Source organism: Urtica dioica, chromosome 10, assembly GCF_054948205.1.
Source record: "Urtica dioica subsp. dioica isolate 48M chromosome 10, U.dioica_male_clone48M_v1_H2, whole genome shotgun sequence".
Taxonomy (NCBI): domain Eukaryota; kingdom Viridiplantae; phylum Streptophyta; class Magnoliopsida; order Rosales; family Urticaceae; genus Urtica; species Urtica dioica.
Window position 1 is genome coordinate 23,985,018 of NC_142765.1, and position 15,776 is coordinate 24,000,793.

Sequence of the window (15,776 nt, forward strand, 5' to 3'; positions counted from 1 at the left end):
CCCGATCCCCTCCGGGATCCCGACCGGAACCCGACCGGAACCCCCGGGAAGTCGAACCTTGGTTTAAATACTGTAAAAGTAATAAAACAAAAGGATGTTAAGGACATTTACGAATTTTTTTTTAATTGTCACGTGATAAAACTGTGTCAATTTAACAGTTTAGATTCAAAATAGACAAAATGACCATAATGTTATAAAAATTTATATTAAAGTACAAATAGGTCGATTTTATAGTACGAGGAGTGTATTGTACTCGTGACCGCCTCAATTCAGGGGGCAGAGATGTCTTTTATTCTTTATTAAACTCAAACTTTTATTTGGTTAGATAGTCATCGTCACCCTTTATTTTTATATTATATAAAATAATAATATATTTAATCTGATCCATTCAACGACACTATTGTTAACCATATCTGGCATTGAAACTTCACCGCAAGTTCTTTATATCTTAGATAATATTCAATTATGTATATATCTGTCAACAAACTTGGCAAGCACGTTTTTTATTTTTGTTTTTAAGCTGATCTTGCCTGGAAAGCACGTTATATATACCACGCAAACCAACGAGACCTATAGCAGAACAAAATGGCCTCAGAAAATAAGGTGACTCTTTACGGTTCCTGGACAAGTCCTTATGTTCAGAGAGTCAAACTTGCCCTAAAGCAAAAGGGCATACCCTATGAGTACGTGGAAGAGGATTTGCGGAACAAAAGTGCGACCCTGATCGCCTACAACCCTGTCCACCAAAAGGTTCCTGTGCTCGTTCACAACGGAAAGGCGATCTGCGAGTCGCTTGTCATCATCGAATACATCGACGAAACATGGAAGGACGGTCCCAAGCTCTTGCCAGACCATCCGTACCAAAGATCGCAAGCTCGATTTTGGGCTAGCTTTATCCAACAGAAGGTGATCATTAGTGTGTTTTTTTTTTTTTTTTTAATTAGTAACTCATAATCTTGCGTTGACTTTTAGTTTGTTGACTTTTTATATGCAGTTGATCGATCCGCTTATTTCGGTGCTCAAGACTGAAGGAGAGGCACAAGAGAAGTTGATTAAGGAGCTGAACCAGAACTTGCTAGTCCTCGAAGAGAATTTCGGGAGCTTTGACCCGGGTTTCACTTGTGTAGACAATTCAAGTTTGGGACTTCTTGACTTTGTATTTGGCTGTGCTTACGGAGGCGAAAACGTTGACCACGAAGTGCTTGGCGTGAAGGTGATGGAGCTAGAGAAGATTCCATTGGTGTGTTCTTGGATCAAGGCTCTTACGGATCATCCTTTGGTCATAGAGTCAACCATTCCTCGTGACAAGCTTGTTGGGCTTCTCAAGTTCATCCGCCACAGTGCACTCGCATCTTCCCACGCTTAATTTGTTGTGCGTATGTATTTGGAATTAATGTATCTTTGCATGTATTAAATAAGGAATTAAGGAAATTGAGCTTCTTTTTGTTTGTTCTTCAAAATACCAAGGTAGTTGCTTTGATAAGGTCTATAATGAATGAAAGTAGGTCACTGAAAGTCATATTTCTTGATCTTGTAAACGGATCCTTGGTCTAATAAAACTGCGTCGTAAAGTTAAGTTATAATTTGTTTCAAATAGACTAATTATTTAAAAATATGATTCAAATAGACTAATTACTTAAAAAATATGTAAACTATGGCTATTTCTTTTTTTTTTTTTTTTTTTTTAGAATTGCACAAAGCTTTCATTAAAACGGGTAGAATACCCATCGATACAGACGAATAACATCTTAGACACGACACAGACTTAGATCGGAATGAATCTAACACTAAGTACAAGTGTTCGCTCATATTGTGCATACTTCCGACATAAGGAAGAATAAAGAGCACACTCAAAATCGAGCACACATTTGGCTCTTTTGATAAACCCACAATGGTTGATGGAAATATCCAAACGACCGCGGTCCGATGACCATGAAGAAGATGACTCTTCAACCTGCATAGACACGAATCTAACAGGAGATCCACACTGGGATGGTGAAGGACGGCTATTCCGCCTCCAATAAAACAAAACATACATATTACCAAAACCAAACAAAGTCTTAACAAACAGTAAACTTAAACAAACAGAAATACAATTGGAAATCAACTTTGGTATCACGCGTTTGCTCACGGAAAGCGAGAAAGCCCCCACACTGCCATTTTCGATGACCATCGCCGAGCCTCCACCATCTTTAACAAAGACCGACGCTGGATCATTGACGATGGAGACACTTTAGGCAGAGACCCCTCCGGGAACGGAACCGAAGACCTGCTCTGCACCTCCGAAGACGGAACCCTGCAAAGCACCACCGGCTCTAACGACTCGCTCCGTACCACCGACGACAGAAACACACACCTTCGCACCACTACAGGACCCCGCCACGCCACCACCGAAGACGTTGCACGCCGCACAATCACTGCACGCCGCAACACCGCCGTCGATACTGCAAGCCACAACACCGTCGTCGCCGACGTTGTACGCCGCACCACCGCCACAGACCGCAAGACCCTAGTCGCCGGAGACACCTCGCTAAACCGTCTTCTCGGGTTTTCCGGTCGCAAGGACCACGTCACACGTTCGTCGAAGTCCATGTCTATCCTCCCCCGGAGCCGCACGCTGGACGGCGAGTGGCTGAGATCCACTGCCAGTAGCAACAGCCCCGGAGGAAGAAAGGAAGACTCAGATCTGGATATAGATCTGAAAAAGTTTCAGAGAGAAAAAACTTTTTGTTTCTAGAGAGAGTAATCCACACAGCTACTGTATTATTTTTAGGATTATTATCATGATTTATTTTCTTCTTTGCTATGGCTATTTCTTAATTGTTATAGTTTCAACTTTCAAGTAGCTTAATTTGTGCAATTTCTCTAATAATAATCCCATTAAAAATAATAATAAATAAATACATAAGATAATATAAAAATTGACAAAATGAAACACGTGCGAAGCACATGCTCGAGATATTCGACAAAACAGTGAAGAAAGAACGAAGTCAAAGAACAACGTGAACGTTCCATATTCCATAGCATGTTAAAATCGAACGCGGAGCAATTCTGCGTTTGGTTGTTGAGCAGCAAATGCAACACTCTGAAAGCCGCGACCCAAATCCAGGCCTTGACCTGCAAATCCGGCCTCGAACACTGCCCAATCATCGCCGGAAAACTCATCCTCCGATGCGCCGTCGCAATCCCCGACGCCGTCGATCACGCTCGCCGCTTCCTCTCCCATTTCCCCAACCCAGACTCGTTCATGTACAACGCTCTAATCCGAGGCCTCTCCCACGACCCAACTCAAGCCTTCACCGTCTTCGCCCAAATGCACCGCCGAGACTCTTCGCTCTCCGACACCTTCACTTTCGCCTTCGCTCTGAAATCCGCCGCGAACGCCCGGTCTCTCTCGGCCGGGTCTCAGCTCCACTGCAGAGCTTTGACTCACGGCCTCGACTCCCACCTCTTCGTCGCAACGACCCTCGTGAGTCTCTACGGCGAGTGCGGGGTTTTGGACTCCGCTCGCAAGGTGTTCGACGAAATGCCTGAACCAAACGTGGTCGCTTGGAACGCCGTTCTCACCGCTCATTTCCGGTGCGGTGACGTCGCCGGCGGAGAAGCCTTGTTCTCGAGGATGCCCCTGAGAGACGTGACGTCATGGGACATCGTGCTCGCCGGGTACGTCCAGGCGGGCCGCCTCGAGCCGGCGAGAAAAGTTTTCTCGGCCATCCCGGTAAAGGACGAGGTTTCGTGGAGCACGATGATCGTCGGGTTCGCTCAGAACGGGTTTTACCGCGAAGCTTTCGTGCTCTTCGCGGAGCTTCTTTGCTCGGGTTCGACGCCGAACGAGTCGAGCTTGACCGGGGTTCTCTCCGCTTCGGCGCAGGCCGGGGCGTACCAGTTCGTGAAGATCCTCCACGGCTTCGTCGAAAAGTCCGGTCTCTCGTGGATCTCAGTCAACAACGCTCTGTTGGACGCGTACTCGAAATGCGGCGACGTGGCCACGTCTCGGTCGGTCTTCGAGACGACACCCGAAAAGAAGAAGAACGTCGTTTCGTGGACGGCGATGATCGCCGCTCTCGCTATGCACGGCCACGCAAAAGAAGCCATCTTCGTCCTCCGCGAAATGGAAACCTCGGGGACCAAACCCGACGGAGTCACGTACGTCTCGATCCTCTACGCGTGTAGCCACGCGGGTCTGATCGAAGAAGCGAACCGTTACTTCGCGGAGATGATCGCCCGCGGGATCGAGCCGGCGATGGAGCATTACGGCTGCATCGTCGACCTCTACGGCCGAGCCGGCGAGCTTCGAAAGGCGTACGAGTTCGCGTCCGAAATGCCGGTCCCGCCGAACGCGGTGATCTGGCGGACGCTCCTCGGGGCTTGCACATTCCACGGAGGAGGAAATTTCGAGATCGCCGAGCGGGTTCGAGAGAAGCTCGACGGCCTCGAGTCCGGCGACGATGTCCTTTTATCCAACGCCTACGCGGCGGTCGGAAAATGGCGAGACGCGGCTGCGGCGAGGACTTCGATGAGCCTCCGCGGCGTCAGGAAAATCCCCGGCCGGAGCTTCGTGGAAGTGGGAAAACGGGTCTACGCTTTTGTGGCCGGCGACAATTCCGGCGAAGCCGCGGCGGAGGCTCGGGCCGGGCTGAGGGAAGTCTTGGCTAGGCTCGGGGACGAGGGCGGGTACGTGGCGGCGGTGGCGGGGACGGTTCTGCACGACGTCGAGGAAGAGGACAAGGAAGGCTCGCTGACGTGTCACAGCGAGAAGCTCGCCGTGGCGTTCGCGCTGGGCCGGGGAGAGAGGGTTGTTATAAGGATCGTCAAGAATCTGAGGATTTGTACGGACTGTCACACCGTCATGAAGCTTGTTTCGAAGGTTTACGGGTTGGAGATTGTGGTGCGAGATCGGAGCCGGTTTCATTCCTTCACCGGAGGCTCTTGCTCGTGTAAAGATTATTGGTGAAGATACTGGGATTTTCAAGCGTGTGAACAATTACTATAAGCATTATCCGAAGTAACTAACAAGCTATGGATTGAACACAGAATAGTCCATGGAAAATAGGCTGTAAAAATAAGAGATGATAAATTAGCATTAACATGTCATTTATAGAAATACCAAATCCTCATGATAACATCGTTTACTATAAGAAAATAAGAATTTTTTTACTGACATTTGATACAGTTTTTAGTGTCTTCCTAATTATTATATTAGAGAAATTGCCTCAACTACTATCATATCATTTTGATAAAAAAAAAAATTCAAATTTTTCATAAAAAAACTTAATTTGACAAAAAAAAATACTAATAAATCATTTATACAAATACAATCTTACCCTCAATATGATGTCAACAATTGATATCTATTCTTGACATCTGTGAGTTTTGAGTTTTCTGTTTATTGACATAAATGTCAACAATTGACATCAATTGTTGATGGTAAAATTGTATTTGTACAAGTGATTTAGTAGTATTTTTGGCCAAATTAAGCTTTTCGTGGGAAATTAGAAAAACTAATCAAATTGAGTTGAGGTAATTTCTCTAAATAAAATGGTAGGAAACGACGGTAATTGGGGAAGAAACTTCATGGAATGGCATGTCGTTTCTGTTTGTGGGGGCATTTGTGTGAACTGTGAACTTGGCAACGTTTGATATTTCTTTCTTTTGACTCGGAGCGGAGACCAAAACAAAAAGCTTGGAGTTGTGTCAATATGTCTTTCCTCTAAACCCCAATCTTTGTCATCCTTCTGTGGCGCTCTCAATTCCCATGGCGTTCTCTTCTGCGACGCTCTACTCTTGCTCATCGTCACCTTATTTTGCCTTTTGCACCAGAACCCACAAACCCGTTTTCCCCGGGACTGTTCGCTTCTCGAAATCCCTGCAAGTCAGAGCTTCGACGACTTTAGATCTTAACGCGGCGGACAAATCGTTAAAGGTGACTCCTTTAGCTTGCTCTTAATGATTGTTGTCATTCATGATTGTTGATCATTTTCTGGTCCCTTTGTTGTAGTTATTGCATAGAACCAAATTGAGGAATGAATTGCAATATTTATATCATTAGATTTTATAAGTTTGGTAATTGAACTCACTGCTCGACATTCAGACAAATAGCTGGAAATGGAAGTTCAATGAGAACATGGTAAACATTTACTTCGAGGAGCATGAAGGCAATAGCAGCGATCCGCCGAAGAACATACTTATGGTACCGACGATCTCGGACGTGAGTACGGTCGAAGAATGGAGATCGGTGGCTCGGGATATAGTCCAACGGGACGGTAGTGTCAATTGGCGAGCCACCATTGTTGACTGGCCTGGGTTTGGATACTCAGACAGGCCTAAGATGGACTACAACGCCGATGTAATGGAGAGATTTCTGGTTGACTTCATCAACTCCTCAGACAGTCCCGTAAGCGGTTCAGGTGGGCTATTCCTCTATATATTGTCACTTTCACATTCGCATTAGGGTTCATCAGAAGAGATGTTGTGTTTCGGGTCCTATGAATAATCTTTCTCAAAGCTGAGAATCTTTGATTTCAAAAGCAGGCAATGATTTGGTGGTATTCGGTGGAGGTCACGCAGCGACGATAACCATTCGAGCCGTGAAAAAGGGACTCGTAAAGCCAAAAGCCATCGCCGCCATCGCACCCACCTGGGCCGGTCCTCTTCCCATCGTGTTTGGACGAGATTCAAGCATGGAATCAAGGTATATTCCACAAGTGAACATGCCTTTTTTAAGTTTTTTTTTTCTTTTTTTTCTTGCTTTGGAGAGCAATGGCTAGGTTTGTACAAAACCAAGACTCTAGAGTTATAACTCATAAAAACCCGGATCGTAGTAAAACACATTTCCTTCTGTTGGGTAGGGGTTTATGGATGCTTGTGTATACATTTCGCTACTAATATACGAACTGTTTGCGAAATAAGATATAAATATAGTAGATTTAGCACAAGTAGTCTGTGAACTATTATGCTGAGTGACATTTTGGTCCATGTATTAATTTTCTGAGCATAATAGTTCTCGAACTGCATAGATCTTGTAGAATTTTTGTCATTTTAAAAAATTTCAATTATTTTAGTGATACGACCTGAGAAACTTAGAACATAATTGGCAGCTTAAATAGCTTGTAAATTATATATGAAAAAAAAGACTAATTTAAATACAATCAGACAACGAAAAGTTGACAATTTTAGATTGTTAGAATAAGATTGATTTGTCATGAAACTTTTCTTCTTTTTGGATTATAAACAAGTTATTCTTTTTTTTTTTTTTGAGGGAATAAACAAGTTATTCTAATTCGTAATTATGTTGTAAGTTGTTCATGTGTTGATTATTCCATTCAAGAAAAAAGTAAAATTAATTTATGAGAATGACTAAAATGCTACAAAATCTTGCATGAGAATCATTTTGCTCCTAAAATCAGTGTAGAGACCAAAATACCACCTGTATAATAGTTCAAGAACTATCTACATGTTGAACTTAATGTTAAGAGTCTGAATAGAAAAGAAAAGAAAAATTAAAGAAGGAAATTTGATAAAAATTAGCCAAATAAGCCACCGAAAGTCTAAGAATTGCTAGATAGCCAACCTTTTATAATTTTTTTATAAATAGCCACCTCAACTTATTTACGACACTCAAAAAGACAAAAATACCCAAAAATATTCCCGCCTATTTTGAGTTTTTTTTTTTTTTGTCTTTTTGAGTGCCGTAAATAAGTTGAGGTGACTATTTACAGAAAATTTACAAAAAGTTGGCAATTATACAAAACGCTATAAGTCAAATGGCTATATAGCTAAAAGACAAAAAAAAAAAAAAAAAATGAATAGTGGGTCTAAGGCAAGGCACATTAATCTCATACCCTATCCATTTAATTGGCTTATATTCGGTTGATTTATTTGTGGTAAAACTCGGGCAGGTACGGACTCCTAAGGGGAACGCTAAGAGCTCCCGCAGTGGGTTGGATGATGTACAACATGCTCGTGAGCAACGAGAAGGCCATCGAGTCTCAATACAAATCCCACGTCTACGCCGACCCCGAGAACGTGACCACCGACATAATCGACACCAGATTCGCGCTCACGAAGCTCAAAGGCGCTCGCTACGCCCCCGCCGCGTTCCTGACGGGGCTCATCGACCCCGTCCAGTCCCGAGAAGCGTTTCTCGAGCTCTTCGAGGCCATGGAAGGAAACACGCCCGTCGTGGTCGTGTCGACTGAGAAATGCCCGAAGAGGTCTAAAGCCGAGATGGAAGCTCTCAGAGGAGCTAAGGGTGTGTCCAAGTTTGTCGAGCTCCCGGGCGCTCTTCTCCCACAAGAAGAGTACCCCGCTCTAGTCGCCGCCGAGCTTTACCGATTCTTGCAAGAAATCTTTTAATTCAGGGGTAAGTTTTACTGTATTCTCAATGGGCTTATTTTTTTTAAAAGAATCTGCTTTTATACAGGAATAAATTATACTGCTTTTGTACTTGAAACATATTTGTAATAAAAACACGGAATTTTTATTTGTAATTGTCTAGTTCACTTTAAAAAATTACAAACTGGCCAGCTCAATTTAATTATGTATATTTAACTCAATTTGATGTAATAAGCTGATTCAATTTTTGTCATAATGTTAATTAAAAAAAAACTTATTAGGTATATAGTCATATTTACACTTTCACATTGCGATAAATGGCCGCGTAAATTGACGTCACATTGCAATATAGCCAACTCCGACGCTCTTCTCCGATGCGAAAGTATACAATAAATACATTATCAGTATATTATATACAATAGCCCATGATCAGTACTATATACAGTTACAAAAAAAGTATACTATATAAAATAATCAGTATGTGATTAAATAAAATATATATGAGAGAGATTTATATATATTTATATATATATATATACTACTGATTAAATTATATATATATATATTGTATGTTAATCGTATACTGTATACGTTAAATTTATTGGATAGCGACAAAAAGAAACCATGGCCGAGGTAAAACTTAAGAGCAACTGTGAAATAAACAAAGTAATTAAGGGCAAAAATGATCATTCACATTAAAATCCGATATTTTCGTAATGTAAAGCATTCCTCCGTTGTTTTTGCAAAAAAATGATAAAACTACGCTAAATGTGATTTCTACATTGTAAGGTGATTAATATTTAAGCTCATGAACTCTCAAAGGCTTAACTTGAGTGACAAAACCTCTTGTCTGTAAGATGACACATCTGGGAGAGGGCGATGGTTCGATTCCTGTTAAATGTCAATATTGACGTTTACATATTAGATCTTGTAATTTGTGTTTAAATGTTCAATATAATCGATGATATTATGTATGATGTAAAATTGAATTATTAAAATAGAAAACATTTTAAGCCCATGAAATGAAACCCAACAGACAGCCCAATTTCTGGTACCACAAACAAAAAATTCGATTAATAATAATAACAACAATAATAATAATACATCATTAAAAAAAAATACAACGTGAACGGCTTGCTGAATAAATTATCCAGAAGCAGAATTGATTATATACTAAATAGAAAAAATTAATAAACAAAACCGAATCAAAATCAGTTTGCGATGTGAATCAAAATCTTTTTTTTTTTTTATTATGTAATGGCTTGTGGTGCTGCTGAAAATGAAATTGAGAGGTTTGACTTTAAGCAAACCACGGGGTCAACACAAACGGATATCGCCACCACATTGAATACAATGTCGGAGAAGTGAGACCCAACATGTCACCGTCTACACGACACGTGTCAAATGCACGCAAATTCTTCTTCTTTTTATCCAACTTCGAGTTAAAATTGTTGACAAATGATTGGATACACACCCGCAAGACCTGTTCTGTAAGCTTTTTCAGGGCATTCTTTTAATATCCATGCTCAACGTGATTTTGAGTTAAGTCACGCCATGCATCAAAATAATTTCTGTGATCTGTTACTTTAGTGGACCCGTAAACACCAATATGGACCTATATAATAGGAATAAAAAACTACTTTTTGTCTTGATGGGTCCAATTAGAAAAATAATAACAATATCATATATGTCTAATAAAACCGCGATTTATCCTATCAATTTTCAAAATATTCGATATTTCTCATTAATTTTATATAAATAGTACATATTTCTCTTAAAAATATGTTATATCGCAAATACTACTATTTTCATTTATTTTTTATTAAAAAAATTGAACTCTCAAAAATACTTTTAATAAAATACATATTTATTTACTATTTTATTTTAAAAAAAAACCAAAACCTCTCTTTATAAAAAAAATCATTAACATTTTACAAAAGAATATTTTGATTTAATTTTTTATATAAAAAATATAGATTATTTCATTAAGGGTATTTTGAAGAGTTCAATTTTAAAAAAAAAAATGAAAATCATGGTATTTACTATATAACATATTTTTAGGGAGAGTGTGTCATTTATATTAAACTGTGGAAAGATATCTGATATTTTTGAAAATTGAAGAAAAAAATCGCGCATTTTGATTAAACATAAAAAACACTGTTGTTATTTTTCCTGTCCAATTTCCTACCTACCAATCAATCATCGTGAGCCAGAAAAGTTTTTAATTTTATTTTTACGGAGCCATAATTTCCTTTATAAAAGTCATTTAGTTTAGAGAAGGGTGTAATATAAATTACAAGCCATGGTTTTTTTTCTTTATGAACAATACATAGCTATTGCTGCTTTTCTTCTATTAGTGTTTTGTTCTGATGTCAAAAATTTATTTTTCAATTTTAATTTTAATTTCAATTATGTTATTGTTTGGTGCCACATTTTTCAAATTTGTGTTGCATCGTTAATGACCATATTCCATATACATGTGTTGCCAAATGGTTTGTCTACGTAAACGAAGTAGCCAGAACCCATATCATTTCAGAATTTATATATGATAAAAAAAATGAAAAAAACAAATAAATAGCTAATGTGACGGTTGTGACCCACCTGCCATGTGGGAACGTCGGCTAACATAAAAATGGCACAACTTAATAAATTTTTGGAATTATTTTCATGTATATTATTATTCTAACGTGGCACCACTTAAAATGCGACAAAAAGGAGGCTCTGTTTGGTAACACTTTTATCTTCTTCTCAAATCGTATTTGTTGTAAGTTGTAACGTTTACTTATTTATTTATTTTCTAAGCGAGGAAATTCCATCGGAAATTAGCACTCGCTAGAAAAGTTCGATTATCGAATTTTAAGGTTTGTTTTCTTAATAAAACTTGGACAAAACGGTCTAATGATTTGCCAAGAAACCACTTTGATTAGAATCAAGAATGAATAAAGGCTCGTAGAATCATTGACAGATTACCGAAAAAACTAGTATGGCCTCACTGCTGATTTTACCAAATCGTAAGACTTAAATGTAGGAAAATAAAGTGTGATTATAACTGATACCAGATTTTTCTTGCCACCGTCAAGATTAATATCGAACAGTACTAACTAATTTGTTAAGATCATCGTGTGAAACATAACTAATATTTGTTGGACTCAGTGGTGGCTAGTCAAGTGACACAATGAGGTCACAACAAGACTAAAAAGTACAGCCAAAGTATCGTTTTGGGATGTTGTACGATTTACAAGAAAATCCGGGTCAATTGATTAAATAATAGATATCAAAAAGCAAGAAGTAGATAAAGAAAAGGTTAAAAATAGCCATATAAAGCCGACCTCGTTTCTGTATATTTTTTCAACAAACATGACACGTTTAGGTCACAACAGAACTAGTCAACCATTTCACTTCCTATTTAGATATATAAGGAAAGCATAGTTATCTATTATATATGTATAATGTGTGAACTCATAGCCCATATACACACACAGAAAAAACGATATAAAATTATGCGGTCATAGATTTATGAGACGAAACAAAATTACATTCCGGAGACGAACAAAAAACCCTTTTGTTGTGTTGTGCTAAATAGACTGAACCATTTGAAAACAACTAATTGGTACTCACAAAGCAACAATATTACAACCTCACATTTTGTTCTCTTGTGTCCCTGCATTATATTTAGGTATATGTGGCTGTTGTATATGCATATATAATATACGCATATATACATTACGCATGTATATACGTATACACCATATAAATTGTCTTTAACAATAATTAATAGATTTGTAGTCTCGCGCCTTGACGCAAGGGTTTACGTCTTGCTTTGAGTCGATTATTATGTAATATTATGAGTTCATACATATAAATAATACCGGCCAATAAATTTTATGAAAGCTCTCCAACGCAATAGTCAAAATCTTCTGCTTTATTTGTCCAAACAGAAAAAAGGGAAACGTAAATATTGTAAAACAAAAGAGAATCGATAACAAAAATAGTCTCATATGGGAATTCTATCTTGTTGGGCTGTACTTGTTTGTATATACTATACATAGTGTACGTGTCATTGGTTGCTTCAAAGTCATTAATAATAAAAGCATCCAAAAACTATGTTGCAAAATGCAAATGCTAACAAAGATGTTAGGCGTCATTGTAATCCAAATGCATTGAACATTATCCGATCTGTGAGAATTTTCGCAGTTCTTTCACTTTCTGAACAAGCATTCACTTTCTAATTTTTTTTTTCTTTTACGTCCAAGCTTTGTGTAGTGTACTACTCCTGAAAGAATAAGAAGAAGAAGAAGTAATTAAGTCGTGTTAGAAGATAATATATCAAGAAGAAAAAAACCTAGACTTTTCCTCATATAATTTCATGTAAAATGTGTGGCTCACATTTTATGTCACGAGTCTAAAACATTAATCTGATACAGTTCAAAGTTATTTTAATTGGTTAGAAGATATTTATCATAGGATGTGACTAAATTTTTGGTACATCGCGTTCATTCTCGTGTTTAATTGCCAAGCTTATCTTACTGTATTTACTTTGACAAATCATATATCATTTATTTTTAGTTTCCTTCGGTCAGTTAAGCTTTAATTAAAAAGAGATTTTTTAATAACTAGCCCTTATGAGGGGGAAATTAAAATAATAGTCAATCTATTTACTTTTTTTTTGTAAAGAAATTAGCTCATGCGACGACGCCGATTCGGAGTCGTGTTTCTGCTTCAAGCGCATGGCGTGGTCGAGGATCTGAAACTCCTCTCAATCGTTGTCCTCATCGTCATTGGACTAGAAGATCTGAGTTCTCCTCCGAAAATTGAATCGTTGAGATCGGCTGAATCGGAAGGTCGCGGTGGCTCAATTCGAGCTGGAGAGAGCTCGAATGAGGGAGAGAGGGACGACCTAGCATCGTCTTAGTTGGGTTCACTTACGCAAGTCCAATTCGACGAAAGTTAATCCGATTGATTGCCACAGTTAATCCGATTAACCGTGACGAATCTCTTCCGAAAATAATCTCAAACATCGGCGAGTCTCGCGGTTCTGCTGATCCGGTTGTTCGAAGGTCGCAATTCCAGTTCTGCGTATTAACTGTGATAGTTAATATGATTAACTATGAAAGTTAATCCGATTAACTGTGACGATCCTCCTCCTGAAATGATCTCGAACATCGGCGAGTCTCATGGTTGCGCCAATCCGACCATTCGAAGGTCGCAAGTCCAGCTCTGCGTCTTAACTGTGATAGTTAATCGATTTAACTGTGAAGGTTAACCAAATTAACTTTGAGTGAGTTATTTTGATCGCTGCTCGGTATCGGTGAGGATCACGAATTTGGGCTTCTCGACGGCAAATAAGGACTCGACTTCCCTTTGGCTAGTCAAGTCGAGCTCGGCGTGGATTCGGAGTAAGAGGTTTGTGAAGCCTAGGGTTTCGAGCTTCCATACAATGACGAAACTGAATCCGACGGCGTCAGAATCAATCTCGATGTTGTTCAAGTCTTCGAAGGTCGAGAGCGACGATGTCAGAGCTCTGGAGTCGTAGATTTCGATTTGACAGAGTTGTTAGGATTGAGGACGATGAAAACGTTATTGTAGTAGAGTATAATTGGTATATTGTATTATTGAGTTTGAGTTTGGGCTTTTTACTCAATTAAATTCATAATTAAGTTATTATTTTAAAAAAGAAGCTTAATATGAACTAGCTAGTTAGCCCGCTCTAATTAAAATGACTAACAATCATACGAAACTACTTAAGTATTCAAATACTCAAACTAAGGTGATCTTAAGGTGTTCTAAGTAAATAACATGGGCCATATGGAAAATTGTGACATAAAAAAAGAAGATGTTTAGCGTTATATATATAACAGAAAATTCTTTATTATTGAGAAGTAATATTATATAAAATGCATACACTATTTGTAATTTCTTAGATTAATTAGATTTAAAACTTGGGGTATACACTATTTGACAAATGTTAGTTTTGTCAAAACAATGGGACCACTTCATTTGACAATGAGCATTTTGTTTAAATAAATTTAGTATGGGTACAAGGATTGTCAAAGCTTATATTATATATTAAACACTTGAGCTGCTATGAGATTTCCAATAAATGTATCCGATTTCATAACAATATTTTAATTCACTATACAAGTCCAAATGTCACCACTATTAATTTAGAGAAATAATTTATTAAATAATACTGAAGTGACTCAAACGTCTATGCAAGCCAGGAATTGATGGACTAGATGAATCCTGATTAGCATGAGTAAATTCAGGATGCTATATTCTTTAGGATGAGAAAGTTTTAGTTTGTTGATTTAATTTAATTTTTTTGTTTTTGAAATCATTATATGTTTTATGGACATTTAATTGGTATATTGACATACCGCAATAGCCATTCTTTTCATAAATCAATTATGGGCCCAGAAGCGGCCCAGTTATGATATCTCAACTGAGATTAGTCGTTGTCAAACAGTGTATACATGTATACGTACACATATAGATACAGTTAGGAACAAGCTCCACCGTCCAAGTGTCTCTACAAGACGGTGTCTGAAGATCACCACCCAAATCATCAAATCCACGTATGTAATATTTAATTTCTAAAGCGAATTGCCGACTGAATTCCCGATCTAAATGCGCAATCAAGTTTAGTTATGTTTCCAGAACTTTCAATACTTCGACTCGGGAGAAATAATTAACCGTAATGAACAGCAATAAAATAGCTCACATAAACGTGATAGTGACAATTGGTGATAGCAAATAGAAGGATTTCTCTACTATTTTGTATTTTTGGTATTATCATTACATGAAGGACATATTACCCAACTATCTTCAAATGGGAAGAATTTTCCAAATTCTAGAGTTTGAAATCATTCTAAAATCCTTCATGACATAAATATCCAAATATAAATCGCCTTTTAATTATACTATATAAACTTAATTTTTCACTTCTCTTTCATGAATATTATCTTCTCTATCGTTATTAGCTAGTCCAAAACAGATTTTGTTTATACAAAGATGAAAACTTGAAGTAAAGACATGATAAAAAAAACAACACACATTATTCTCATAATGAGAAAGTTAAGTAATGTGTTTATTCTCATATATATATATATATATATATATATATATATATTATATATATATATATATGAGGAAATAGCAGTACAAATACTTAATGTTATATTTCAGTTGCACCGTTAAATAAGTGAGTCAAATTTGACGGAAATTCACGTGGCAACTTAAGATTAAACACAATCTAATATTTTTTTCTTAAAAGTAATTTAGTATTAATTATATTATTCGTTACAAATAATTAATTAAAAATAGCTTTACTATTAAACTCAAGCAATAATGATATTATTAAAACGTTTTTAATATTAAAAAAATTAATTAAGCATTTTTCTATAGAAAAAAAAAATATTATTCATGCTTGATTAATTTAAATA

The 15,776-nt window shown here is 37.9% G+C and overlaps 3 protein-coding genes across 4 annotated transcripts; all 3 read left to right on the forward strand.

Moving 5' to 3' along the window:
- The first annotated feature begins 541 nt into the window (after positions 1-541).
- On the forward strand, positions 542-1,444 carry LOC149384279 (glutathione S-transferase U9-like). 2 transcript variants are annotated; one of them, XM_089629671.1, is made up of 2 exons: positions 542-906; positions 1,025-1,444. In XM_089629671.1, the coding sequence occupies exons 1-2, from the start codon at positions 586-588 to the stop codon at positions 1,364-1,366; spliced, it is 663 nt and encodes a 220-aa protein (XP_089485797.1). In that variant the 5' UTR covers positions 542-585; the 3' UTR covers positions 1,367-1,444. The 2 variants fall into 2 exon arrangements, with proteins under 2 accessions (XP_089485797.1, XP_089485796.1); XM_089629670.1 differs by having other exon boundaries at positions 547-906; positions 995-1,444.
- Positions 1,445-2,998: 1,554 nt separating this feature from the next.
- Positions 2,999-5,149, forward strand: LOC149384280 (pentatricopeptide repeat-containing protein At1g74630-like). Its single transcript, XM_089628188.1, has one exon. It carries the CDS (start codon positions 3,026-3,028, stop codon positions 4,952-4,954), a length of 1,929 nt encoding a protein of 642 aa, XP_089484314.1. The 5' UTR covers positions 2,999-3,025; the 3' UTR covers positions 4,955-5,149.
- Positions 5,150-5,644: 495 nt separating this feature from the next.
- Positions 5,645-8,431, forward strand: LOC149384281 (alpha/beta-Hydrolases superfamily protein). Its single transcript, XM_089628191.1, has 4 exons — positions 5,645-5,923; positions 6,092-6,407; positions 6,532-6,691; positions 7,899-8,431. Exons 1-4 carry the CDS (start codon positions 5,756-5,758, stop codon positions 8,353-8,355), a joined length of 1,101 nt encoding a protein of 366 aa, XP_089484317.1. The 5' UTR covers positions 5,645-5,755; the 3' UTR covers positions 8,356-8,431.
- The last annotated feature ends 7,345 nt before the right edge of the window (positions 8,432-15,776 follow it).

Bases quoted from the DNA above. Each gene is read 5' to 3' on its own strand.
- LOC149384279 (XM_089629670.1), top strand. From the start codon at position 586: ATGGCCTCAGAAAATAAGGTGACTCTTTACGGTTCCTGGACAAGTCCT. The intron at 907-994 runs GTGATCATTAGT...TTTTATATGCAG, and splicing joins CTAGCTTTATCCAACAGAAG to TTGATCGATCCGCTTATTTC.
- LOC149384280 (XM_089628188.1), top strand. From the start codon at position 3,026: ATGTTAAAATCGAACGCGGAGCAATTCTGCGTTTGGTTGTTGAGCAGC.
- LOC149384281 (XM_089628191.1), top strand. From the start codon at position 5,756: ATGGCGTTCTCTTCTGCGACGCTCTACTCTTGCTCATCGTCACCTTAT. The intron at 5,924-6,091 runs GTGACTCCTTTA...CTCGACATTCAG, and splicing joins CGGCGGACAAATCGTTAAAG to ACAAATAGCTGGAAATGGAA. The intron at 6,692-7,898 runs GTATATTCCACA...AAACTCGGGCAG, and splicing joins GATTCAAGCATGGAATCAAG to GTACGGACTCCTAAGGGGAA.